The following is a 26,682-nucleotide window of genomic DNA, read 5'->3' on the forward strand; positions in this document are numbered from 1 at the left end:
ACAGTACGTCTGCCTGTGGGGGCCCTGCATAATTTGCCATTTTTACCCTTTTATTTAGAAACCTAAACTCACTATTCACCACCAATTGTTGAAATAGGTTTGTTGGAATATGGATTGAGGCAGGGGAAAAAACTTGCCTATAGTACTGTGTGCAGTTCTGGTCTCCTTACCTAAGAAAGGATATACTTTCCATCGAGGGAGTGCAGCGAAGGTTCACCACACTGATTCCTGGGATGGCAGGACTGTCGTATGAGGAGAGATTGGGTTGACTAGGCCTGTATTCACTAGAGTTTAAAATTCTGACAGGGCTAGACAGACTGGATGCAAGGAGGATGTTTCCCCTGGCTGGGGGTGGAGGGATCTAGAACAGTCTCGGGATACGGGGTAGGACATTTAGGACTGAGATGAAGAGAAATTTCTTCACTCAGAGTAGTGAACCTGTGGAATTCTCTACCACAGAAGGCTGTGGAGGCCAAGTAACTGAATATATTTAAGGAAGAGACAGATAGATTTCTAGACACAAAAGGCATCAAGGTGTGTGGGGAGAGAGCGGGAATATGGTATTGAGATCGAGGATCAGCCATGATATTGAATGGCCTACTCCTGCTCCTATTTTTCTGTTTCTATTGGCACCCTAGTACAATTCTTCTGTAGAACTACCATTAGGGCTGCTACCTCTGGATGTATGCTTGGAGGTTTCATCAGATGACGTCGTGTTTCCAACCATCCCAACCCCATTCCCACCATTGGTCATCCAATACATCCATTGTGGTACACCACATTCCCACACGACATATATATCTATACAGGAAACTTTCTGGTATCCGGCACTGACAGGACCGAGCTGGTGCCGTACCATCAAAACTGCCGTAGAAACCAGCGCTAATGTTAAAACATACGGAGCTTTTGAGCTCCGTGTGAATCAACAAACCCTGTTGCTTAGCAACAGCTTCAAAACAGTCGACCGCAGCTTAAAAGCGTCTCTGTAGCTAAGCAACAACTTCAGCTAGACCTTGCAGAGCCTGACTGGAAAAAAAAAAGCAACGAGAAGTAAAAAAACTTATAGGAAATGGCTCCTGAATTTTGCCGGTAGATAGAGCTTTCCGGACATTTAACCTCCGGTTAAACGAAAGTTTCCTGTATCTATCTACCTCTATCTATATATCTATCTCATATATATATGCGGCTCTTCTGTCTGTCCTGATGTCTGTCCGTTCTCTATACGTTTGAAAGTTAGAGCGTACCGACGCGCGCGTCGCCTCAAAAGAAAGCTTGCGATTCCGGACCGGTCATAGGCGTATTTACGTTTCGGCCGGACAAAAATCCCGCCCGCGGTATCCCAAAAACGTTCAGCGTTCCGCTCATTAGCATCTCATTAGCGACCGTGTGACGTCGAGGTCCACCAATCGGACGGTGGGTTCTTTCCTACAGTTGAGTGTCGAGTGACTCGACGATTGACCAATCCTACGCTTCGGTGACCTGACCGGTCGACCAATCGGTGCGTGTGTGGGCGGGCCTTATCCTTCTGAACTGAGGTGAGTGGCTGCCATCTTGATTTTTCACAATTTATTCCCCCACACTTTCTGTGTGTTAGGGAACTAAGGTAAATATTTTAATGATGTGTTAGGGAATTAAATAACAATTTAATAGAGGGGGGGGGGGGGGGAAAGAGCCTCGGGAAATCGCAGGGGGGGGAGAGAGCCTCGGGAAATCGCGGGGTGGGGGAGGGGGAAGAGCCTCGGGAAATCGCGGGGGGGGGGCGAGCCTCGGGAAATCGCGGGGCGCTCGCGCCGCCCGCACTGACCGCGCCCGCCCGCCCACAGCGGCCGTCCATCAGCCGCGCGATACGCGGGGGACCTCAGCTCTGGACCTCAAGCGCTAGGCAGGGGGAGGGACCGGAGAGAGGGACAGGGGGGAGGGGAGGGAGAGGAGGGATAGGACAGGGAGAGGACATGACAGGGAGAGGGGGGACACACGGGCAGGGAGACCAAGCGCCCCAAAATTGCCCACTGACCGCGCATGCGCTGCCCGCCCATCAGCCGCGCCATACGCGGGGGACCTCAGCTCCGGACCTCAGGCGCTAGGCAGGGGGAGGGGCCGGAGAGAGGGACAGAGGGGGGTGGGGGTGGGCGAGGGGAGGGAGGGATAGGACAGGGAGAGGACATGACGGGGAGAGGGGGGACACACGGGCGTGTGTGTGTGCGCGCGCGTGCGTGTGTGCACGTGTGTGTGTGTGGCTTGGCTCACTGGTAGCACTTCTGCCTCTGAGTCAGAAGGCCTTGGGTTCAGGTACTGTGCAGGATTTGAGCATATAGTCTGGGTTGATGCTAAGGAATTCTGCCTTCTTGGTGACTGTCTTTTCAGATAAGACATTAAACTGAGGTCCTATCTGCCTATTCAGGTAGTTGTAAAAGATCCAATGGCTTTATTCAAAGAAGAGATGGGGAGTTCTTAGATTCCTGGCCAACATTTATCCCTCAACCAACATCACTAAAACATATTGGTGTAGAAATTCCGATCCATACAGGTGTGTATGCGCTGTGTACTCACCCGTAGGGGCGTCAGAAATGCCGGTTTCAGGCATGCACTGCGCATGCGCTGGAAACCGGCATTTCCGATCTGTCAAGAAAGTTCTTGACAGATCCTCCGGCTGCCCCCGGGAGAAGGGCCTCTGCGGGCGGAGAGTTCCGTTTTTGGAAGACCCTCCGCCCGCAGTAAACACTTCCAATTCTTGCGCCTGGTAAAAGCAGGCGCAAGGCTTGCTTTTACCAGGATAAGAGTTGAAAAAAGTAAAAAAAAAAAAAATTAATTTCCACTGATAGAATGGAAGAATTCCAGAACATGTTTATACCAGTTTGGCACAAAAATAAACCTAAAAAGGTGACTCAACCGTGGATAACGAGGGAAATTAGGGACAGCATAAAATCAAAAAAAAGGGCATATCAACTGGCAAAAAAAAGCACCAGACCGGAAGATTGGGGGCAGTACAAGATACAGCAAAAGAGGACAAAGGGATTAATCAGGAAGGGGAAAATAGAATACGAAAGTAAACTTGCAGCAAACATAAAGACAGACTGCAAAAGCTTTTATCGGTATATCAGGAGGAAAAGACTGGTAAAATCCCAAGTCGGTCCCTTGCAGTCCGATTCGGGAGAATATATTATGGAGAATAAGGAAATGGCAGACCAATTAAACTCATACTTTGGTTCTGTATTCACAAAGGAGGACACAAATAACCTCCCAGGAATATCGGCAAACATAGGGACTAATGAGAGGGAGGAGCTGACAGAAATTAGTATCTCTAGGGATATGGTGCTGGGTAAGTTGAGGGGACTGAAGGCCGACAAATCCCCGGGGCCTGATAAACTACATCCTAGGGTACTTAAGGAGGTGGCCCTGGAGATAGCAGATGCTCTAAGGATCATCTTCCGGAACTCCATTGACTCAGGAACAGTACCCGTGGATTGGAGGGTAGCTAATGTTACCCCAATATTTAAAAAGGGGGGTAGAGAGAAAGCAGGGAATTATAGACCAGTAAGCCTTACATCGGTTGTGGGCAGAATGCTAGAGTCCATTATTAAGGATAAAATAGCGGAGCACTTGACAAATGGGGAAAGGATCGGACAGAGTCAACATGGATTTACAAAGGGTAAATCGTGTTTGACTAATCTGCTGGAATTTTTTGAGGAAGTAACTGGTAAAATAGATGGGGGAGAGCCAGTGGATGTGGTGTACCTTGACTTCCAGAAAGCCTTCGATAAGGTTCCACACAAGATTATCATGCAAAATTAAGGCTCATGGGATTGGGGGCAAAGTATTAACGTGGATAGAGAACTGGCTGGCGGATAGAAAACAGAGAGTTGGAATAAACGGCTCGTTTTCGGAGTGGCAGGCAGTGACCAGCGGGGTGCCGCAAGGATCTGTCCTGGGACCCCAGCTGTTCACAATATATATAAATGATCTGGATCAGGGAATTGGATGCAATATTTCCAAATTCGCTGACGACACTAAACTAGGAGGAGGGGTGGGCTCTGATGAGGATGTCAGGAGGCTACAGTGCGATTTGGACAGGTTGGGGGAATGGGCGGATACGTGGCAGATGCACTATAATGTGGATAAATGCGAGGTTATCCACTTTGGGGGTAAAAACAGGAGGGTAGATTATTATCTAAACGGCAATAGATTGGGAGATGGGGAAGTGCAGAGGGACCTGGGTGTTCTTGTGCACCAGTCACTGAAGGAGAGCATGCAGGTGCAACAGGCGATTAAGAAGGCAAATGGTATGTTGGCCTTCATATCAAGGGGGTTCGAGTATAGGAATAGGGATACCTTACTACAGCTGTACAAGGTGCTGGTGAGACCGCATCTGGAGTATTGTGTACAGTTTTGGTCGCCCCATCTGCGGAAGGATGTTCTTGCCATGGAAAGAGTGCAACGGCGATTCACCAGGCTGATACCTGGAATGGCGGGAATGACCTACGAAGAGAGATTAAATAGTTTGGGCTTGTACTCACTGGAGTTTAGAAGATTGAGAGGTGATCTCATCGAAACATATAAAATTATGGCAGGCCTGGACAGGCTGAATTCAGAGAGAATGTTTCCAATGGCCGGGGAGCACAGAACCAGGGGCCACAGTCTAAAAATAGCGGGCAAATCATTTAAAACAGAGATGAGGAAGAATTTCTTCACTCAAAGAGTGGTGAGCCTGTGGAATTCCCTGCCACAGAGGGCTGCGAAGGCTAATTCAATAAATATTTTCAAGAGAGAATTGGATATATTTCTGAAGGCTAAGGGGATTAAGGGTTACGGAGAAAAGGCGGGGACGGGGTACTGAACTGGTAAGATCAGCTAAGATCTCAGACGAAGATCAGCCATGATCTCATTGAATGGCGGAGCAGGCTCGAAGGGCCGAATGGCCTACTCCTGTTCCTATCTCTATGTTTCTATGTAAGTTGATTTTTAGCCCTGTTAAAAACTTTAATTATTTTTTTTGAAAAATAAAATTTTTGTTTAAAATACTTAATTTATTGTAATTTAAAGTCATTTTAAAAATGTGATTTAAAAAAAAAAAAAAAATTAAAGTTTTACTATGTTTTGGGGGTGATCTCTATTCATATATTTGACAGGTCTTCCTGTCAAATGTATGAAGGGAGATTCTCTTTTGATTGGCTCCCCATGGCCCACGTGATCCAAGGGACGCTGCTAACTACCTGCGCCTCTGGAATACGTGGGCCCTGCGCACCGGCAGTTTGGAGAGGCCCAGCAGCGAAACTCTGCACCTCCCCGGGAGCCCTCCGGCCTTGGCGCAGATTTTTCCAGATCGCAGCCCTCCGCCTGCGGGAGGAATTTCTGGGCCAGCGACTGATTATCTCATATTGACCAATTTTTGCCACCATGTTTAAAAAGAACAACTAATCCCTTGAATATTGGCATTAAATAATTTTAACCTGGTCTGGTTATTGTTGGCCGCAACTGGATTGAAACACAATTATAAAATGTTGTGATATTTGAAGTAAAAAGTGCTGACCATTTGTGAGAGTCAGTTGTCAGTTTATAGCAAACAGTTTTGTTTTTATAGTCGATAGGTGGAGTTGCTTCATTTGACCATCTTGCAGTCTACATTTCCCCCCCCCCCCCCCCCCCCCCCCCATTTTCACTGTAGTAAATCTGGAGTTTATTTGACACATAGTTGATGCCCACTGACACCATTTGTTTCTCCTTTTCACCAGGGTAGGCCTTGGGTCAAAGTGACGAATTATCACCCCAGTATTTTGACTATATTTCACTAAAGCTTTATTGGAATAACACTATTATTAATGGGGAGACACTGTCAGAAAAGGCATATTTTAATTGCTTAATTGAAAAGTTTGAACACATTTGTCCTACACTTCTGTCTGTGTTAACTTGAGGCACATGATGAACAAGCATTGCTTTGCAATAAAATAAAAAGGAAAGGGGAGAGGAATATAGCTGGAGTTACTAAAATCAGTGCTCTGAGCAGAGGATTACAGAATGCCCAAGAGAAAAAGGAGATATTGTTCCTGATGCTTGTCTGAGCTTGGCTGCAACAGTGTAGGAGCCCAAACAAAGGAACACACTTGCAGACAGTTGTTCAGCAACGTAAGCATTATATTATGGTCTGATGCCACTTAAGAGAAGGTTGCTTGCTACTGTGCCCATTACTGGGAAATAGGGAAGGTTGTTAAACAACTTGTAGATTATAATCCATGTTTTACCATGCTGACTCAATGTTGGTATGAAATAAAACAAAACCTTTGTTTACCTAAGAATGGATTTGTATTGTCAATTCTTGAGACATTTGTGCACTCTGAATGAAAACCTATTTCAATGCACTGATTTCCTGGTCTTCATTACTAACATGTAAAATTTCTCTGCATCACTATATAAATGTGGCTGCTGCCAAACTAAGTTAAAACTTGAAGGGGAAAAATTGGGCTGACTTGCACCTCGTTAGCACCCCTGGAGGGCACTAACGGGACACAAATCCTTTAGCACCCGGGTGGGGCACCTCTAATGCCTCCCGCGAAATTCAGCTGGAGGTTAGCGGCGGTGGTAGCCAGTAGCACCTCACGGCGCTGCGCAGCCGGTGATGACTTCGTCGTGCGCAGTGCCCCGGCCGCAAACTTCGCTTACGCCCCCTGAGCGATCGCTTTGCCCGGCACTCCTCTTGAGTGCCGGGCTGTTTTCACGGCACCACACTCCCCGGTGGTCTAGCAGGGCCCCGGTGCATGCAGCACTAGGCCCCACCCCTTTAATCAGGGGAGGAGGCCTGCAAGGACGTGGCACTACATGCCGACGCGCGTGGCGCTGTTGCACATAGCGCCGTGATATTCAGTTGTAGCGCCTCAAGAAGGTGGAGTGCTTCCAGTGGCGCTCCACCTCCTGCCTGGGGCGCTACAACTGAATTTAAAGCGGAGGGGTGCTAAAATTAGCGCCTCGGCGACGTTGGCGCCCCAAAAGGGGCCACGCCCAATTTTTGAAAACTTTGGTTAGTTCATTTTAGCTTGCTCACAGTGAGATTGTTGATACTTACTGAATCTTTATTTTTGTAAATCTAGGTATTAACTAGGTTGTCTTTGTATATCTAATTTTTATTCTCTTTCTTGACAGGTTCTGCATGAAACCTTTCCAAAACATACATTTTTAATGAATGGCCTTATTCAGGGTGTAAAGGTAAGAATATATCTGCAATTCAGTTCCTGATGAGCAGAAAGAATTAAGTACGATAGCAGCTCATAGAAATAAATAGACATGTATATGCATGTGAGATTGTTGTATCAGAGGTTTGAAGATCACTATAATCAACGTCATATTTCAGTTGAAATTTTATCCCGATATTGCGCACAACTTATTCAAACTGTTTCAACATTATTTAGAAGTTTGTTGAGCTTTACTTAAAGAAATTAAATTGTTTTCTTCAAGTTGTATTTTGTTTCAGTAAATTTAGTAAAGGCGATCTAGGAACTGAGTTTGCAGAACAGGCACAATGCACATTTTGAAGGTGAATGTTGAACAGCGGAAGCTATACTGCAGTCTCTTCCTCTCCTGATTAGCCGTGTGATTCTGTTTGTTTAAAGAAAAATAAAGGAACTGAGTCAGTGCAATAATTTGTGTTGCAATTGCTTGTGACTCCTTTTATAATACACCAGAAGGCCTAGTTCTAATTTTCTTCTTGGTTACAAAAGTTTAGTTTTTTTTTTAAATACTGCAATAATTTCACTACAAAGGTTGGCACGTGCGTATGATGATTCGCGGAATATTAAGATATACAGGAATGCTTATTTTCCTTGCATGGCGAGTTTTAAATTCTTTTTGCCTTGTGTTTCTGGAAGCATTTAATGAAAAATGTTAACATTCTGAATGTATATTCTGTTTGAGTGGGTGAATATTTGTATAAGCAATTGAGTGTCCTTTTTTATCATAATTCTGCTCACCATCTCTAAAGTTAATAAAATGGATTAACTACATTGAAATCACAGAAACTATATCCCGATTGCTAACTTCTGAATTTGATCAAGCTATTTTTTTGTTCGTGCATTCCTGAATTTATTCTCAAATGATTTCAAGCTCCCTCGTATTGCATGCGTTCTCTGACTAAACCATTGTACAGTTAACCTGCTGTAAGGCCTCTATCATTACAACCCACACTGTACCTCCCTGACAGCACAGCTAATGCCCTATTTAGTTTACAGTTCTGCAGGCAGCAGCCTCGATGTCAGTGCTAGAGAGTGTAAAGTAAATGAGCTGCTGAGAGCCACCTAATGAGATGGATTCACCAGAGCTATTCCATTGGTGACGGTAAACAAAGTTGCTTGAGAATGAGGCGGCCCTGTTTTCTGTCTGGTGTGTCTTACAAGCCACTAAGATACTTTGTTGTTTGCTGCCTTGTATGGATCTTCCCCCAGTTATTAGGGAAGGTCCAGTGTCAAGAGTGTAAGAAATAGGAGCCTGCTCTGCCATTCAATAAGATCATGGCTGATCTATCTCATCTCCACTTTCCTGCGTTATCCCCATATCCCTTGATTCCCTTAATATGCAAAAATCTATCGCTCTCTGTCTTGAATATACTCAACGACTGAGCCTCCACCGCCCTCTGGGGTAAAGAATTCCAAAGATTCACCATTCCCTGAGTGAAGAAATTGCTCCTCATCTCAGTCCTAAATGGCCGAACCCTTATTCTGAGACTGTGGCCCCTGGTTCTAGACTCCCCGGCGAGGGGAAAAATCCTCCCTGCATCTACCCTGTCAATCCCTGTAAGAATTTTGTATGTTTCAATGAGATCACCTCTCATTCTTCTAAACTCTAGAATATAGGCCTAGTCTACTCAATCTCTCCTCATAGGACAATCCCCCCATCCCAGGAACCAGTCTGGTGAACCTTAGTTGCACTCCCTCTATGGCAAGTATATCCTTCCTTCGGTAAGGAAACCAAAACTGTACACAATACTCCAGGTGTGGTCTCGCCAGAGCCCGATATAATTGCAGTAAGTCGTCTTTACTCTTATACTCAAATCCTCTTGTAATAAAGGCCAACATACCATTTGCTTTCCCAATTGCTTGCTGTACCTGCATGTTAACTTTCAGTGATTTGTGTACAAGGACATCCAGGTCCCTCTGAACACCAACATTTCCCAATCTCTCACCATTTAAAAAATACTCTGCCTTTCTATTTTTCATACCAAAGTGGATAACTTCACACTTCTCCACATTATATTCCATTTGCCATGTTCTTGCCCACTCACTTAGCCTGTCTGTATCCCCTTGAAGCCTCCTTGCATCCTCCTCACAACTTACATTTCCACCCACCTTTGTATCCTCAGCAAACTTGGATATATTACATTTGGTCCCCTCGTCTAAATCATTGATGTAGATTGTGAATAGCTGAGGCCCGAGCACTGATCCTTGCTGTACCCCACTAGTTACAGCCTGCCAACCCAAAAATAACCCGTTTATTTCTACTCTGTTTTCTATCCTTTAACCAATCCTCAATCCATGCTAGTATATTATCCCCAATTCCATAAGTCTTAATTTTGTTTAATAACCTCTTGTGTAGCACCTTATCGAATGCCTTCTGAAAATCCAAATACACCACATCCACTGGTTCCCCCTTATCTATTCTGCTAGTTACAACCTCAAAAAACTCTTTTTGCCAAACACGATTTCCCTTTCATAAATCCGTGTTGACTCTGCCCAATCCTATTATTACTTTTTAAGTGCCCTGTTACTATGTCCTTAACAATAGATTCTAGCATTTTCCCTACGACTGATGTCAGGCTAACTGGTCTGTAGTTCCCTGTTTTCTCTCCTTCCTTTCTTAAATAATGGGGTTACATTTGCCACCTTCCAATCCATGGGAACTGTTCCAGAATCTCTGGAATTTTGGAAAATGACAACCATTTGCAATCCTATCTCTTAAACATAACTATGAACGATGTATTTTAACACAGTTGTGCCTGTTGTTGTGTTTAGTGTGATATGGTGCTGTGGAATCTGCTTTATAATGCAATTGGTGGAAGTTCCATTGTACTGGGAGCTTCTGCTTTAAGAAACACGAGGCAAAAAAAAAATTACTGTGAGGAAATTCTGTATTCCTGTATCCTACATTCTGTGGAACGGCATGCTACTATGCTAGCCTTTGCAATTGGCAAGGATTATTATCACTGTCATATAAACTAGACTGTTCTCAAAATCTGATTGTCAGCTGTTCCTGTATAGATTGATCTAAAAAGGCACTTCAAATTTGTGGTTTAGGCACAAAAAACTGAAACAAAGCAACATGTTGAAACCAATCCGATTGGAAGGTGAAAAACATCAATGAGTAGGCTGATTTTTGTCAGATGGCTTTGAGAATGCACTGTTACATGTTCAGACTGTTGCAGAAATCCATAGAAGCTTGCATACACTTCATACCTCCTGAGATATAGCCTATGAAAAACAAAATGACAACATCCTGGTGAACTCTGGCACATCTTGTGCAATCCTATCTCTTAAACCAGTAAATGTCCTCCACAAAGTAAGATGAAATATTTGTTTAATATAGAATTGTACACTCCATTCCATGCCTCTGGAATTTTGTTTAAATTTATAATACTTTCCCAATTCATTTCATCTAGGTACCTTAGTATAATATACTTGTTATAGGTTTCAATTTGACATTTCTTGCCTTTAATGCTGCCTTTATGAAATGCATTGTGGGAGTCTTCAAATCTAGTTCTTGTCCATTAGGAATTGTTGAGATGTACAACTCCCACGAGCAACTTATGGCAATGCATGCATGCTTAATGATGACAGAACTAATTGGCATTCACATTTAGAGCCAGGAATTTTATATGAATTCTGAGTGTTCGATAATTATTTTTTTTAAAGAATCGAAAGATGTATCTAGTAATGGGGGACTGTACTGAATTTGAGGATGAATAGGTCAGTTCCCCAATATAATAGACAATTGACCATTAATCATTTCTTTTTTTAATATGAGAAGTTCTTGATAGCACAGCTTGTAAATCTGGCATATTGATCACTTTTGGTTTTACACTATGTGCTTCTTGTATTTAGTGTGCATTTTTTTAAGGAGTGTTGGTTTCCTTTTAGGTGTAAAGAATTGGGAAAAGATGGATATGAGATGGAGTCATTTTCCTCTTAAAATTATCAACTTTTATTAGAGATTTCCATTAATATTCAGAGCATTCAAGAAGGCTGAATGTATACACGTGTATAAAGATTTTTACTGGTTTAATGACAGATCTGTAGTGAGTTTGTCACTATTCTGATTTCTATTAGGTAATGGTTCAAACGGATCAGGTGTAACGTCAGTCATGCAGAATAAGCTAATTTTGAACAGACAACAAAGGGTCTGTTAATATACATGCATTTTTGAGTTTTATAATATATTTGAGTTATAATTTAATTTGCACTGTAATTACCTAGGAAGTGATTAAAATTAAATACTGTATAGTAGACATTCTTAGCATCTTAAGAGCTCTTTTAATCTGAGACTCCTGAAGAGTAGTTTGACCTAAGCCTAGCTATCATTCCACCCTTGGCAAACCAAAGATAGTATTAAAATAGATGGCTCCCCTGATGGCTTAGTGGGTAAAAACAATAGCCCAGAATTTGCGGTTGTAATGACAACGAAACTTTCAACACTTGTCGCCATTACTGTGTAAAACTGACAACAACTTCTGGCGTCCGCTATTGCGCAGTTAAATGCGGAAATCCAGAAGTTGCTGTTAATCATACCCTACTCCTCCATGGATTGTGCTGTTGCAGATGCAATCAACACAATATCCGTGATTTAACGTGAATTTCAACTTTTTAACGCACTATTCTCGATGAGAGAAGTAGCGGTAGGGATTGCGGATGCATTGGTGGTAATTTTCCAAAATTCCCTGGATTCAGGAACGGTCCCAGCAGATCGGAAAACTGCTAATGTAACGCCCTTATTTAAAAAGGGCAGTAGACAAAAGGCTGGAAACTATAGACCAGTTAGCCTAACATCTGTGGTTGGTAAAATGTTGGAGTCCATTATTAAGGAAGCAGTAACAGGACATTTGGATAAGCATAATTTAATCGGACAGAGTCAGCATGGTTTTATGAAGGGGAAGTCATGTTTGACAAATTTGCTCGAATTCTTTGAGGACGTAACAAACAGGATGGATAAAGGGGAACCAGTGGATGTGGTGTATTTGGACTTCCAAAAGGCATTTGACAAGGTGCCACACAAGATTATTGCACAAGATTAAAAAATCATGGGATTGGGGGTAATATACTGGCATGGTTGGAAGATTGACTATCTAACAGAAAACAGAGAGTTGGGATAAATGGTTCATTCTCGGGTTGGCAATCAGTAACTAGTGGTGCTCTGCAGGGGTCAGTACTGGGACCCCAACTCTTTACAATCTATATTAACGATTTGGAGGAGGGGACCAAGTGCAACATATCCAAGTTTGCCGACGATACAAAGATGGGAGGGAAAGCAGTGAGTGAGGAGGACATAAAAAACCTGCAAAAGGACATGGACAGGCTAAGTGAGTGGGCAGAAATTTGGCAGATGGAATATAATGTTGGAAAGTGTGAGGTTATGCACTTTGGCAGGAAAAATCAAAGAGCAAGTTATTATCTAAATGGAGAGAAAGTGCTACAGTACAAAGGGATCTGGGGGTCCTGGTGCATGAAACACACAAGGTTAGTATGCAGGTACAGCAGGTGATCAGGAAAGCCAATGGAATCTTGGCTTTTATTGCAAGGGGGATGGAGTATAAAAGCAGGGAAGTCTTGCTTCAGTTATACAGGGTACTGGTGAGGCCACACCTGGAATATTGCGTACAGTTTTGGTTTCCATATTTAAGAAAAGATATACTTGCTCTCGAGGCAGTTCAGAGAAGGTTCACTCGGTTGATTCCGGAGATGAGGGGGTTGACTTATGAGGAAAAGTTGAGTAGGTTGGGCCTCTACTCATTGGAATTCAGAAGAATGAGAGGCGATCTTATCGAAACATATAAGATTGTGAGGGGGCTTGATCGGGTGGATGCGGGGAGGATGTTTCCACTGATGGGTGAGACTAGAACTAGGGGGCATAATCTTAGAATAAGGGGCTGCCCTTTCAAAACTGAGATGAGGAGAAACGTCTTCACTCAGAGGGTAGTAAATCTATGGAATTTGCTACCCCAGAGAGCTGTGGAAGCTGCAACATTAAATAAATTTAAAACTGAGATAGACCGTTTCCTAGCTGATCAGGGAATTAGGGGTTACGGGGAGCGGGCAGGGAAGTGGACGTGAGTCTAGGTTCGGATCAGCCATGATCCTATTGAATGGCGGAGCAGGCCCAAGGGGCCGTATGGCCTACTCCTGCTCCTACTTTTTATGTTCTTATGTTCTAAAAACCAATGAAAATGTCATGTCTTATTCAGTCAGGAGTAACTGAGCTTTTAATGGCACACCAATTCATAATTACTGCTGAACAACCTCTCTGGCCCTGAAAACCTAAGTTTACATGTGTGGAGTCTCATTCCCTCATTTAAAACTTGCTTATTTTTAAAATCATAAAATTATTATTTTTTTTAATTTGATATTTCAGCTTCTCCCTTAATCCCATGTGTATGTTCCAATCTTTGTTTTGCTTTCTGTGCAATGATTAAAATATGGATTCTAATCCCTGCTTTTTACTTCGTGCTTTGCTGTCTGAGAATTTTTCAATCTGGTTGGCCGATTAGCCTACTTGCTGCCTACACTGTTGCTGGACACCACAGATGACACCAAATTCAAAGTCACGTTGAAATAGAGGAAATTCACGCTCTAGAGCCCGTTAAATCTATGCGGGCAGCATTTTTCAATGTCAACGGCGAGCACCGTCTCTTCACCGCTGACCTCAAAATCCGGGCCATTATCTGACGTCATACTAAGCCAAACAGACTCGAAGGTGCCAGGTTCAATTCCCACTCTGTGCTGAGTTAGCTGATGGCAGCCGGGTCAGCAATTGTAACATTACAATTGGTCTGCGCTCCTTGGTGAGCGAGAGGAAATATCTGCTGCATTCTTGCTCCTAATCACTATCCACTGCTGGAAAGTACATGTGTGTGGACATTCGGCAAGAGGATCGGCATCAGCTGTGCTAACTTAAAATTTGTGCTGTCTGGAGTTGGGATTCATGAGGAAACTGGGTGTGGAAATTCAAGGATGAAGAAATAGATGTATAAAGAACATCAGTTAGATTTCACTTTTTTATCATGAAAATTACCATTTGTCTGACCTTAAGGTAAACATGTGAAAACTGTTCAACTTTCTCTGAACTACTGGCTGTATTCCACCAACTGGTACAGAATTTTCTGTCTGGTTAAATCGCATCTTTGTTTTCAGGATTCTGCTTCATCAGAATGTAGATTAGAGAACACAAGGGGAAGGTAAATGAAACCACCACACACACAGGAAAAGACCTAAGTGTTAAGGTGGGGATCAGGAAATGGTTAACGGGCAGAAGTGATATTCCTTTAACCATTTCCTGATCCTCCTCTTAACAGGTCATGCTATGTCTCTTCCTGTGTGTGAGGTAGTGCATTCCCCCCCCCCCCTTCCCCTTGTTCTGTTTCTTTAAGGAGGAAGATTTGCATTTATATAGCGCCTTTCACAACCACTGGATGTCTCAAAGCGCTTTACAGCCAATGAAGTACTTTTGGAGTAATGTGGGAAATGCGGCAGCCAATTTGCTGTAAGCAGTTTTTGATCCTAGCCCAATTGCTAGACGGACGGTTCGAATCGCCCTCGCCTTACGAAAGATCTATACCCGGGAATTATTATTCAGAGTGTAAATGGAATAAGTCACGGACAGGAATGCTTTGGTGAAAAATCAAACTTATATTTATTTGGTCTAACATACACTGGCTAAAACATGCACTACTAAATGAAATCACTGTCTCTGTGGAGAATAAAATCCAGGTTACAAACAACGTACATACAGTACACAACTGGGGACTATAACAAGCAGTAATTCCCTTGTTGCTGTGGTAGACTCTAATTCCACCCCTACCAATGAATTACCCAGTCGCATAAGCCCCTTCGCCTGGCTGAACCAAACGAAGCTCCCACCCTCAGAATAGCCCAAAAGCTTCACTTCTGAGGAAAACCCTGAGCCCCTTGCACCTCACCCAGCTTGCCTGGGATATCTGGCTACTGGTTTGGGACACTCGAGACCATGCTTACCACCACACAAGGTCGGTCTCGATCGCTCCGCTCAGCGGCTTCTTCCTCTGGTACTTCTTGTTAGGTCGATCTTGGTGGAGCGAGAGAGAATGGTGGAAAAGGATCTATCTTTATAGGAGTCTGGCTACCCCTGTCTTTCCCACCAATCTTTAAAATCCTTTTGTTTCTAAGCACTCCGGTGCTTAATCAGTGATAGGTCATCATCGGACCATGAGTATTCCGTGATTGGATTAATGGCCCTAAGTCTTGGACATACCTTTCGGTCTTTGTGTTGGGAAAAACTGGCTCCTCTTTGGCTGGCTGAGGCTAGTGGGTTCATTGTTCTGCTTCTCTTCTGAGATGGAGGTGAGAAGTGCTTTTGCATATTAGAGTGGCTTTCTAATAAGTTCAATGGCCCCCTTCCCTTTTCCAGGACTGTCGGGCGCACCCATACATTCTGGATGACTGACAGTTCTTTTGTCACAGCCAACTGCCATGCGTTCTCTGGAGTTTTAATAAACCAGTCCCCCACGCATCTGCACAGGGCGATCCCACCACAGAGAAAACACCCTCAGAAAAATTCCATAAAGTCCACAAAAATATTCTCGACTGAGTCCATTCTTCAAACAGAGACTTTGCGATCTCTTTAGTCCCCTGTTTGATGCTTTTCTTTCCACAAAGCATCACTCGACAAGAGAGCAAAGGCCAAAGTCTCCCACAAGTGAAGCTGTTTCCCTGTTTTTACATTTTAAACCCCAGAACTGCACCCCTTACTGCATGTCATAGTTCCCTTCTACCGAGTCAAAACATCAGCAAAATGGCTTCTTAACACATTCAAACAGCTGGGTTCCAATTCCCACCGACAAACTTCAAGTCAAAATACAGAACATTAATAAGATCCACATAAATCAATTACACCTTTCCGGATCGATCTAACACCCCTTGCCACCAGGCTCGGAGCATCTGGCTCCGTCGCCTGCAGCTGGTGTAAAACAAGTAGCTTACAAGCAACAGTTGTATGATAACTAATGCATGGGAACAGATGCGGATCCAGGGAGGAATCTCTATACTCAGACCGATGTCCCACCATGGTGGCGAGACAATCCCCTTGATCTCCTCCCCCACTTCTATTGTCTTTTGCTCTAAAGTGTAATAACGTTTCTGGGAGAGCTCAGCGGTCTTTATTAACTCAGTGAGGTGTTCCGGCAGAAAAGGAATCGGGTACCCGAAATGCTCCACATAGTCCTGGAGACGCGTGAAGGTGTTGTTCACAGTGAGGTGAATGGGAGTAATTCGCTCTTTGTCACTCGAACCTCAGCCTTGGGTTTGAAGCAAAAACTGCTCTTGCTCACCGGACACCACATGTCCTGGCTGTACCGGTAGCGGAGCGCACTTGTGGTGACACAGTATGTCCCACTCCCTACGTATGCTACCTGTGGAGGTACGTGATCTGGTGCCATCACTTCTATGGTGCAATTGATGGGTTCCGTGCCTGCAGAAGCAAACCCACATTCTGGTCGCGCAAAAGCATTCAAGTGCTGGGGACACAGTATTGCCTGTGCACCCTGGCTCTGGCATCCGGAGAGGTCAGTGCCTGTCATAGCATGCTCCCATTTTATGACATACGGCGGGACCACTTTAAAACGAACATGTACTCCTCCACGAATGACCCAGGTATTCTCAACCCTGTATACCGGTGCCGACCGGGATGACCCACCCATTACCGGCATCCTCACTACAATTCCCATCACTGTATGGTTGGACTGCCCGCAATCTACAGGGACAAGGTAGGCTTCAGAGGCTAAACGAAGCTGGCACGGGCTCAACAAATTGCTATACGGGTGCAGCGCGGCAAGATGCTTGTTGCTTAACCATGAAGGGACACGACCTTGCCTCAGGTCCTCCAGGTTACTGCGGCCCTCGCCCAGCAACCATGATCCATACAACACACACACCTCATTCCGTGCAGCCTGCTCCAAGGCGTTCCTGTCCTCCCATATCAAATCATTAACAGTTTTTGCGTGCCTCTCCAGCTCCGCAATGACCTCCTTTAAATGAATGGTCATTGCCTGGTCCTCATGAAGCTCTGAACCCGCCACTGTATTCTTTTCCCCTAGAATCTTACGCAGTTGGCACTTTAACCCAGTGATCTGCATCTGGAGTTGTGCATCATCTATACTATTAACAATACCCGTTCCTGTACTGAACGCTGTGGCTACATCGTTCCAGGTCCCTCTTCTCTGCCTCCCGGACCCCACACTATCCCCAACATTTAGATTATAAAGCTGTTCTTTCTCTACATTTCCATAGTCCAGTTCATAAAATTCCTGAAACATCGCTTTTAACAGAGCTTAAAGCTTCTCCATCTTCCTTGGACACCACACAGGCAGATGGACTTCAGTCAGTTTCAGGATCACTGATGCCACTGCGTAGTGCACATTCTGAAACAACACTTTGTCAGCAGGGATTAACACCAACACATTCCCCGGACCTCTGGTGGTGGTGGGACACCCATCTACAGTCGTCTGTACTGTCGGGGCCCTGGGCGGGGGCTTCCTAGTGTATGAGATGAGCTCTGGCGTTGATGGTGTTCGGGGGTTTTGGATCACGCAGGAATCCACACTCCGATCCCACCCCTGGCCTCCTGCCGTCACCTGCTAAACGCGATCGACACACCTGCTGGGCAGATCTTTTCCGACTCCCACATACACAAATCCCTTCCTCAGATTCCCACCACTTTTCCCAACGCACATTCACTCCTCCCCGAGAACCCGTGATCGTCCGGTACGTGTCATTACTTAGTCTTTCCCAGTCAGCTGTCTGGTCCCCTGTATCCGCACTCAGTTTCCTGAGCCACCACCACCTTCCCAGTGGAATGTGTCCCCTAAAGCTAAGGCACACCCGTTTACCCTCTGTTACCCTAATCCGGGAGGTTGTAACCCCTATTCTTGGGCATGGGATGGACGCTTCACCATAGGTGAACTTGTCATGGCTGGAATACCGGGTGGAATTCGACCCCAGCCATCCAGGCCATCTTCCCTCATGGAGATAGACGCTCGAGCCACCTCCAGTGGTCACGGTCGGTCCGTCTCCGCCAGTGCAGCCGAAGACAACCGATTCCTCGGTGTCGTCCCTGTGACTCGTGCTGGCTTCAATCATGACTATCAAGACTACCATGGCTGACTTCATCTTGTTCTTAGGCGTTTCCTGAAAAAACACACAATGCAACGCTGTCCTTGGGTGATGCCTCACTTTTCTAGACGCAGCTTCACACGATTACATTTGGTATCCACAGCATACATGTAAATCCAAACTATACAGACAAGCTAAGGCAACAGACAGGAGAGAAAGAAGTTATGTACAGCGCTACCCATCTCCGGGTGGCCACATTAGGTCTCCTCGACCCTGGGCCTCTTACGACTCCGGCTTCCTTCGTTCACCGGTGTGTAAGGCGGCGTCCACAGCACCCTCGGCCGTGGGATCCTGGCACTACTTCTCCCTCCTGCCCTCACAGGCGGAACGACTGGTCCCTCTGTGGGCTCCTCACAGTCCCAGATTATGGGCTGGAGACCCACACCTGTAGCGCAGCTCACCGCTCCCTGCTGTTTCCTCCTTATCAGCTCTTTCCCCAGGGTTGAAAAGCTTGCACTGATTGACATGGAACCACTTACTGCGTCGGGGCATTTTGATCGCTTATACCATTGGACTTGCCCTATCCACGATATTTTACGGTCCCATGTACAGCGGTTCAAAAGTCCCTACCCTGGTGAAGTTTCTAACCATTACTTGATCTCCGACCTTCCACTCGTGGTGCCTCTGAGGCTCAAGCAATAAACTATTTCTACGATGTTACTTCCCCATGTTACTGGCAGCCTGCCAATGGATCTGTCTGAGATGCTCAAGCAAATTCTTAACAAACCTGTCCCGGTTCACCTCTCTCAACTGACCTTCTGTGAGGACCGGGGCTAGTACATGGCTGGGCGTTCTCATGACCCCGCCAGTCATGAGCTCATGCGGGGAATACCCTGTGCTTCTAGACGGGCTGGCTGGGACCCCCATCAGAGCTAACGGCAAGACCTCTACCCATTTTCTAGGCGAGTCTCCCGTCTCTTTCCGTAACCTTTCCTTGATGGTCCTATTCATCCGCTCCACAATCCCCGATGACTGCGGGTTGTGTGCGACGTGCCATTTACCCTCTACACCTAGCATCTTCAGAGTCGCCTGCATGACTGCCCCTGTGAAGTGACTTCCCTGATCGGACTCCACATACTGTGGCAGCCCCCACCTAGAGAACACTTCTCTCACTAGAATCCTTGCAGTCCCCAAAGCTGTGGCTGTTCGGCATGGGAAGACTTCTTCCTTTACTGTAATACCTGCCACTCCGTATGGACCCTCTACCTTATCTCCCTTAGCCAGTGTCTCCAGAACAGTCTTTAGGGCGGGATCCCGTGCCTGGACCATCTTTAGGTCCGGGGCCAATGCTACCCCTGCACTCCCTTGGGTCCCACCTCTGTCTCTGATCGCTGCTACCAGATTCGACCCATGTGGATCCCAAAACGTGCCCATTCGAGCACCCTCTTTGGCCAGCACGTCGGCCTGCTGATTGCCCTCCACACGGGGTTCTGTCTTAAAATGGGCCTTGACTTTGTGGATATAGAAATCCCCCTGGGTTCCTATAGATGTTATGATCTGTCGCAACAATGGCTTGGTTGCTAGGGGTTTCCCGTCTGCAGATGTGAACCCGCGACGAGACCAAATGGCTAAATATTCTGTACACCAATTGCAAGTTAACATGCTGTCCGAGCAAATCGTGTAGGGTGTAGGGAACTCTTCGGGGTGGGTAACCACATACACCACCGCTGACAGTTCAGCGTGCTGGGCGCTCATGGTGCTCGGGAGTTTAATGGCCTTGGCAATGCCTGCCTTTGGGTCAAAAATCCCGCATCCAGTGAGTCGCTCCCCAGCCACCACTGTACTGGACCCGTCTACCTAGATCTCGCGGCCCGTGGGATGGATTCCAGCCCGAAACCCTATGTCTACGTCCCACACCCCTTCAACAGAACATTTGTGGGCCACCCCTGGGTAGATAAATTTGCGGCGAGCTTGGGCTCTCGGAGGCCTTTCAAACTCAAATTCATCTGAGAGCGCAATAAAGTCCAGCGAGCAATGCGTGCACTGCTCACCGTGCCGTCCTTTATCGTCCCATCCAGAAGCATCTGAGTGGGCGTATGATGGGTTAAGAGTGTTATCGGGGGTGCCCCTGTGAAGATTTGTGATCTCCTCACTGCCCAATGTGTGGCAAGCAGGTGCCTCTCACAATTGGAGTACCCCCTCTCTACATCTGTGAGGATTCTTGATGAGTATACCGCAGGCCCAGCTTGCCATGCTGTGCTTAAACTGTCCCCTGTGGCAGCTACCTCCAAAAAGAACTCCTTTCCCCCCATCAATCACTCCTAAAGCCGGTGCGGTCTGCAGATCTCCCTTCAGACGACTAAAAGCTGCCATGCAGTCCTCATCCCACTCCCAGCTCACTCCCTTGTGGAGGAGCCGGAGTAGAGGAGCTGCTGTAGCGGCATAGTCCTCTCTGAAATCCCTGCAGTACCCTGTGAGTCCCAGGAAGGATCTTACCCCTGTTACCGTGGTCGGGGCAGGTAGCTCCTGTACCACCTTCCTCCTCGCCTCATCGATGGCCCTCTCCCCAGCACGCACGGTCAGCCCGAGGAATTTTACTTTCTGCTGGCCGATCTGTGCTTTCTTGGGATTAACCTTGAACCCAGCTTCCTTTAACAGACTCAGCTGTTCAGCCAGCAGGGGGCCATGCTCCTCCCCCTCGTTGGAGAACAAAAGCAGGTCGTCCACGTACTGCACAAGCTGCTGCGGTCTGCTGAACCATTTAAACAGTTGGCCATACATTGGTGGAAAATAGAAGGACTGTTGTGAAACCCTTGGGGAAGGCAGGTTCATGTGTACTGCTGATCCTTGAAAGTGAATGCGAACTTATACTGGTCCTCCCTTTTGAGAGGGATAGACCAGAATCCATTCGAAATGTCCAGCACCATGAATGTTTTCGCGGATGCTGGGATACTCCCGATCAGGTCGGCTATGGCTGTGACGGTGGGGGCACAGGCTGGGATGTTCTTGTTAAGAACCCGATAGTCCACAGTGGCTCCACGAATTGTCTGGTTTCCTAACCAGCCAAATCGGAGAGTTCACATGGGTCTCAACACACCCTGCTCAACCAGTGATCCCAATGCCATCTCTAAATCCGCCTCTGCCTCTCTGGGGAAGTTGTACTGTTTCTGTGGTCGGGCCATGGGGTCTCCTTCTACTCTGACCTCCACCCCTATTACCCTCCCACAGTCGTGCTTGTGTGTAGCGAATGCCGCGAGGTTGGGTCGCACATCCGCTATGTACTCCACCGGGGTAGAAGTGACAAAGTTCAAGGTCATAACTACCCTTGGGCTTCATCGTGCACACAGTTCCCTTGCCTTGCTTCCCTGGTATAACTACCACCTCCTTCTCCTTTCCCATGCATACTGCCCCCAAAGACAGTGATTCTGTAAATCCACCAATATCTTGTGGGCCAGTATGAAGTCTGCCCCCAAAATGCCTATCCCCTCCCGCTCCCACCGCATCAGGACACATTTCCACTCCATATGGAGTGTACCCAGATCGATGGCTAGCGGGATGGAGAAAGACCCAGCCTGTTTGTTCCTGGTGAACCCTACTAAGTTATGTGGGACCCCGCTCGATAGAGGTGATGTGGTCGGGTTATCTGCATAGACAATGGTGCTTGAAGCTCCAGTGTTGCAGCACATAGGTCCCTTGCACCTTCTCCACCCCCATCTTCACGCATGGTCTCTTCCAAGCATCGTAACTTCGTGGGCACAGGGAACGGGCTGAGAAGCCCCTAGTCATGGGTCGGGATTGTTCGGGGCGGATGGGAGTACGCTGCCGCGTCCACCCTACCCTGCCCTGCCGGGAAGACTGCGCGAAGAGCAGCCACTAATACCGCGAACGGATCAGTGCTGCTTCCTGCCACAGCTGCGGCATTCTGCACTGGCGCTGGAGGATCCCCTTTCCCGCTCCTTTTGTCCTTCCTGGGCAGTCTTTCCTCCAGTGCTCTTTACTCCCGCACCCATAACAACCCTGCATCTTCTCTGAGCTACCCCCATCCTGGCGCCACTCTCTTCTAACATTGCCTCCACTAGGCTTTAACTCGTGTACTCTACCCTTTGGTTTGTCATCCTCACCCCTACCATTCTTAAAAGGGAGAGTTAACTGCCGGATCACACTCTCTTCTGTGGTCTGGGGAACCCTGGAATCGAACCACCCCTCTGCTTTTGCATTGATCCTGGGCAGGCTGTACACCACAAGGATCCTCAGCCAATGAGCCCGAGGCTCCCCCTGCAGCTGCACCCGGTCGGGCACCCCCACAGGCACTCAGGTAGACGGGCCAAAGCCTGTCCGCGAAAGCCTGCGCTGCCTCCCCAGCTGACTGCAGTGTCCTTTCCACTCGGGAGAAGGGACTTCCATCATTGAGGCCCATAACCTCTAGGATGTCATCCTTTATCCCCTCTAACGTACCCTGCCCCATCTTGCTACCCGCTGAGAGCGACTGGTACAATCTACTATCCAGGGAAAATAAAAGTAATTTGGCTGTCTCAGCTTCGTTACAATTATTGATCCCCCCCACCCCCCCACCTGCTCTACATCCGTAAAATGGACAGATGGATCCCCTGTGCTAGTCAGTTTGGTCAGGTTCGAGACCATTTCCTGCAGCTGGGGGGTCGTATACGGGACCACAAAGTCACTCTGCAGTGCTCCTTGCTCTTGACTGTCTACGGGCGCACCGTATTTCCGCTGCCGGACAGGGCACATGGGTCCTGGTCCCGGCACTTTGGGCGTGGTCGAGCGTCCTCCTCTGCCTCACAGTCCTCCTTATCTCCCTCCTGCTCTTCCTTATCTACCCGGGCCACTCCCAGAGCTACCAAGCAGACCATCCCTTTGGCCTTAGATAGAGCATCGATCAAATTCCGGATCTGCTCCTGGCAAGGACCAGGATTACATTATCAAACCCTCCAGTGCTGGCGACTCTGTATGCCACCTGAATATCCTTCAACTGCTCTCCCAGCACCTTTACCTCACTCGACAAGCAAGCGTTCACCTCCCTAACCACCCTCTCGTTCCCCTTTGCCTCAGTTACCTGGCATTGCAGGAACTCCTTATGGTTATGGAAGATTTCCTCCTGGCTTATTCTTCCCTGCTTCTCATCCCTTAGCTCCGTGCATAACCTGCTCCCTACTACAGCCCTTGTGTCTGACTGTGCCTCGGACTCCCTGAGCTCTGCCTCTAACTTAGCAACCTGCTTATCTAGCAGTTGGACTTGTCTTTGTAGACAGACGAGCCATATCGCCTTTTCAATGCTGCGCCTATGCTCCTTGCCCTCCGTCCATTCTGCCGCTGCATCCACTGGACGTTCAGCGCGCAACAAGCCTAGCACCCACTTCTTAGTGATGTTAACCTTCGTAAACACATATGAAGAAAGCCTTTTCTCCATTTGGGATCTTTCGCCAGAAGCGGTGTCCATGACTGATTTACACTCCTTTAACCCAGGTTCTGCCCGTGGTCGCCAAGAGATGTAAGCGGTTTTGATCCTAGCCCAATTGCTAGACAGACGGTTCGAATCGCCCCCGCCTTACAAAAGTTCTGTACCCGGGAATTATTATCCAGAGTGTAAATGGAATAAGTCACGGACAGGAATGCTTCGGTGAAAAATCAAACTTATATTTATTTGGTCTAACATACACTGGCTAAAACATGCACTACTAAATGAAATCACTGTCTCTGTGGAGAATAAAATCCAGGTTACAAACAACGTACATACAGTACACAACTGGGGACTATAACAAGCAGTAATTCTCTTGTTGCTGTGGTGGACTCTAATTCCACCCCTACCAATGAATTACCCAGTCGCATAAGCCCCTTTGCCTGGCTGAACCAAACGAAGCTCCCACCCTCAGAATAGCCCAAAAGCTTCACTTCTGAGGAAAACCCTGAGCCACTTACACCGCACCCAGCTTGCCTGGGATATCTGGTTACTGGTTTGGGACACTCAAGACCATGCTTACCACCACACACAGTCGGCCTCGATCGCTTCACTCAGCGGCTTCTTCCTCTGGTACTTCTTGTTAGGTCGATCTTGGTGGAGCGAGAGAGCGAGCGAGAGAGAGAATGGTGAAAAAGGATCTATCTTTTTATAGGAGGATAGCAAAATACTTCAGATGCTGGAAATCTGAAATAACAACAGAAAATGCTGGAAAAACTCAGCAGGCCAAGCAACATCCGTGGAGAGAAATTGCAGAATACCTCCGTTCAGTCCGTAAGGGTGACCCCGAGCTTCTCCACTTGGACCTCACTGTCCTTGGCCTCTTGCATTGTTCCATAGAAGCTCACCGTAAACTCAAGGAACAGCACCTCATCTTCCGATTAGGTACTTTACAGTCTTCCGGACTCAATATCGAGTTCAACAATTTCAGATCATAACCTCGGCCCCTATTACATTTTTACTTATATTTTTTATCCACCCCTTTGTTTTGGTTTTTCCCTCTTTCTCCCCCCACCCCTTTTTTTTCTCTCTCCCACATGGCAGCTGTCTCCCATTCTGCCAGAACATTTCACACCTAATGTGAGCTGTCTTTTGTCTCCACTAGTCCTATCACCATCTCATCTCATTTTGAATACCTCTTAATGTCTCTTTACTACTTTTGTTCTCTCCCAGCCCTGCCTTTCGATCTATTTCATTTCCTTTCCAGTTTTGAAAAAGGGTTCGACCCGAAACGTCGACTCTAATTTCTCTCCACGGATGTTGCCTGGCCTGCTGAGTTTTTCCAGCATTTTCTGTTATCTTTATAGGAGTCTGGCTACCCCTGTCTTTCCCGCCAATCTTTAAAATCCTTTTGTTTCTGAGCACTCCGGTGCTTAATCAGTGATGGGTCATCATCGGACCCATGAGTATTCCGTGATTGGATTAATGGCCCCAAGTCTGGGACACATCTTCGGTCTTTGTGTTGGGAAAAACTGGCTCCTCTTCGGCTGGCTGAGGCTAGTGGGTTCATTGTTCTGCTTCTCTTCTGAGATGGAGGTGAGAAGTACTTTTGCATATTAGAGTGGCTTTCTAACAGGTTCAAGTTCAATGGCCCCCTTCCCTTTTCCAGGACTGTCGGGCGAACCCATGCATTCTGGATGACTGACAGTTCTTTTGTCACAGCCAACTGCCATGCGTTCTCTGGAGTTTTAACAAACCAGTCCCCCACGCATCTGCACAGGGCGATCCCACCACAGGGAACACACCCTCAGAAAAATCCCATAAAGTCCACAAAAATATTCTCGACTGAGTCCATTCTTCAGACAGAGACTTTGCGATCTCTTCATTGCGCACAGCAAGGTCCCACAAACAGCAATGTGATAATGACCAGATAATCTGTTCTTGTTATGTTGGTTGAGGGATAAATATTGGCCGGGACACTGGGGATGACTTCCCTGCTCCTCTTCGAAATAGTGCCATGGGATCTTTTACGTCCACCTGAGAGAGCAGACAGGGCCTCAGTTTAACGGCTCATCCGAAAGACAGCACCTCCGACAGTGCAGCACTCCCTCAGTACTGTATTTGAGTGTCAGCCTAGATTTATCTGCTGAAGTCCCTGAAGTGGACTCAGGGGCGAGTATGCGACCCACTGAGCCACAGCTGACACTTAAATGCTATTCGTCTATAATGTCTAAGGAAGGGTTTATGCCTGAAACATCAGCTGACTTGTGTTTTTTCAACAGATGCTGCCTTATCTGCTGAGTGTCTCTAGCGTTTTCATTTTTTGTTTCAGAATGCAAGCATCTGCTGTATTTTGCTTTTTGTTCATAATGAATTATTAAATGGAAAAGCGGAATTTTTAAATGGTGAGAAAATATTGAACGTTGGTGTTCAGAGATTTAGATGTCCTTGTACAAGAAACTTGGGTACAGCAAGCAATTAGGAAGGCAAATGGCATGTTGGCCTTTATTGCAAGGGGGTTGGAGTACAAGAGTAAGGAAGTCTCGCTACAATTGTACAGCGCCTTGGTGAGACCACACCAGGAGTACTGTGCACAGTTTTGGTCTCCTTATCTGAGAAAGGACATACATGCCTTAGAGGCGGTGCAACGAAGGTTCACTAGATTGATCCCTGGGATGAGAGGGTTGCCCTATGAGGAGAGATTGAGAAGATTGGGCCTATACTCTCTGGAGTTTAGAAGAATGAGAGGAGATCTCATTGAAACATAGAAGATTCTGAAGGGGATTGACAGGATAGATGCTGAGAGGATGTTTCCTCTGGCTGGTGAGTCTAGCACGAGGGGGCATAGTCTCAGGAAAAGGGGTCAGCCATTTAAGACTGAAATGAGGACGAATTTCTTCACTCAGAGTTGTGAATCTTTGGAATTCTGTACCCCAAAGG

General features: G+C 46.6%; 1 protein-coding gene across 1 annotated transcript in view; it reads left to right on the forward strand.

Annotated features, from left to right (window-relative positions):
• The window catches only part of slc71a2a (solute carrier family 71 member 2a), a 143,839-nt gene that overhangs the window by 56,701 nt on the left and 60,456 nt on the right, over positions 1-26,682 (forward strand). The window contains exon 3 of the mRNA XM_085984859.1: positions 7,132-7,194. Coding sequence (XP_085840985.1) covers positions 7,132-7,194 — 63 coding nt within the window. The remainder of the gene's footprint in view (positions 1-7,131; positions 7,195-26,682) is intronic.

The sequence above is a fragment of the Somniosus microcephalus genome, chromosome 1 (genome assembly GCF_052327205.1).
Source record: "Somniosus microcephalus isolate GS21.2 chromosome 1, FLI_Smic_1.0, whole genome shotgun sequence".
Lineage (NCBI taxonomy): Eukaryota > Metazoa > Chordata > Chondrichthyes > Squaliformes > Somniosidae > Somniosus > Somniosus microcephalus.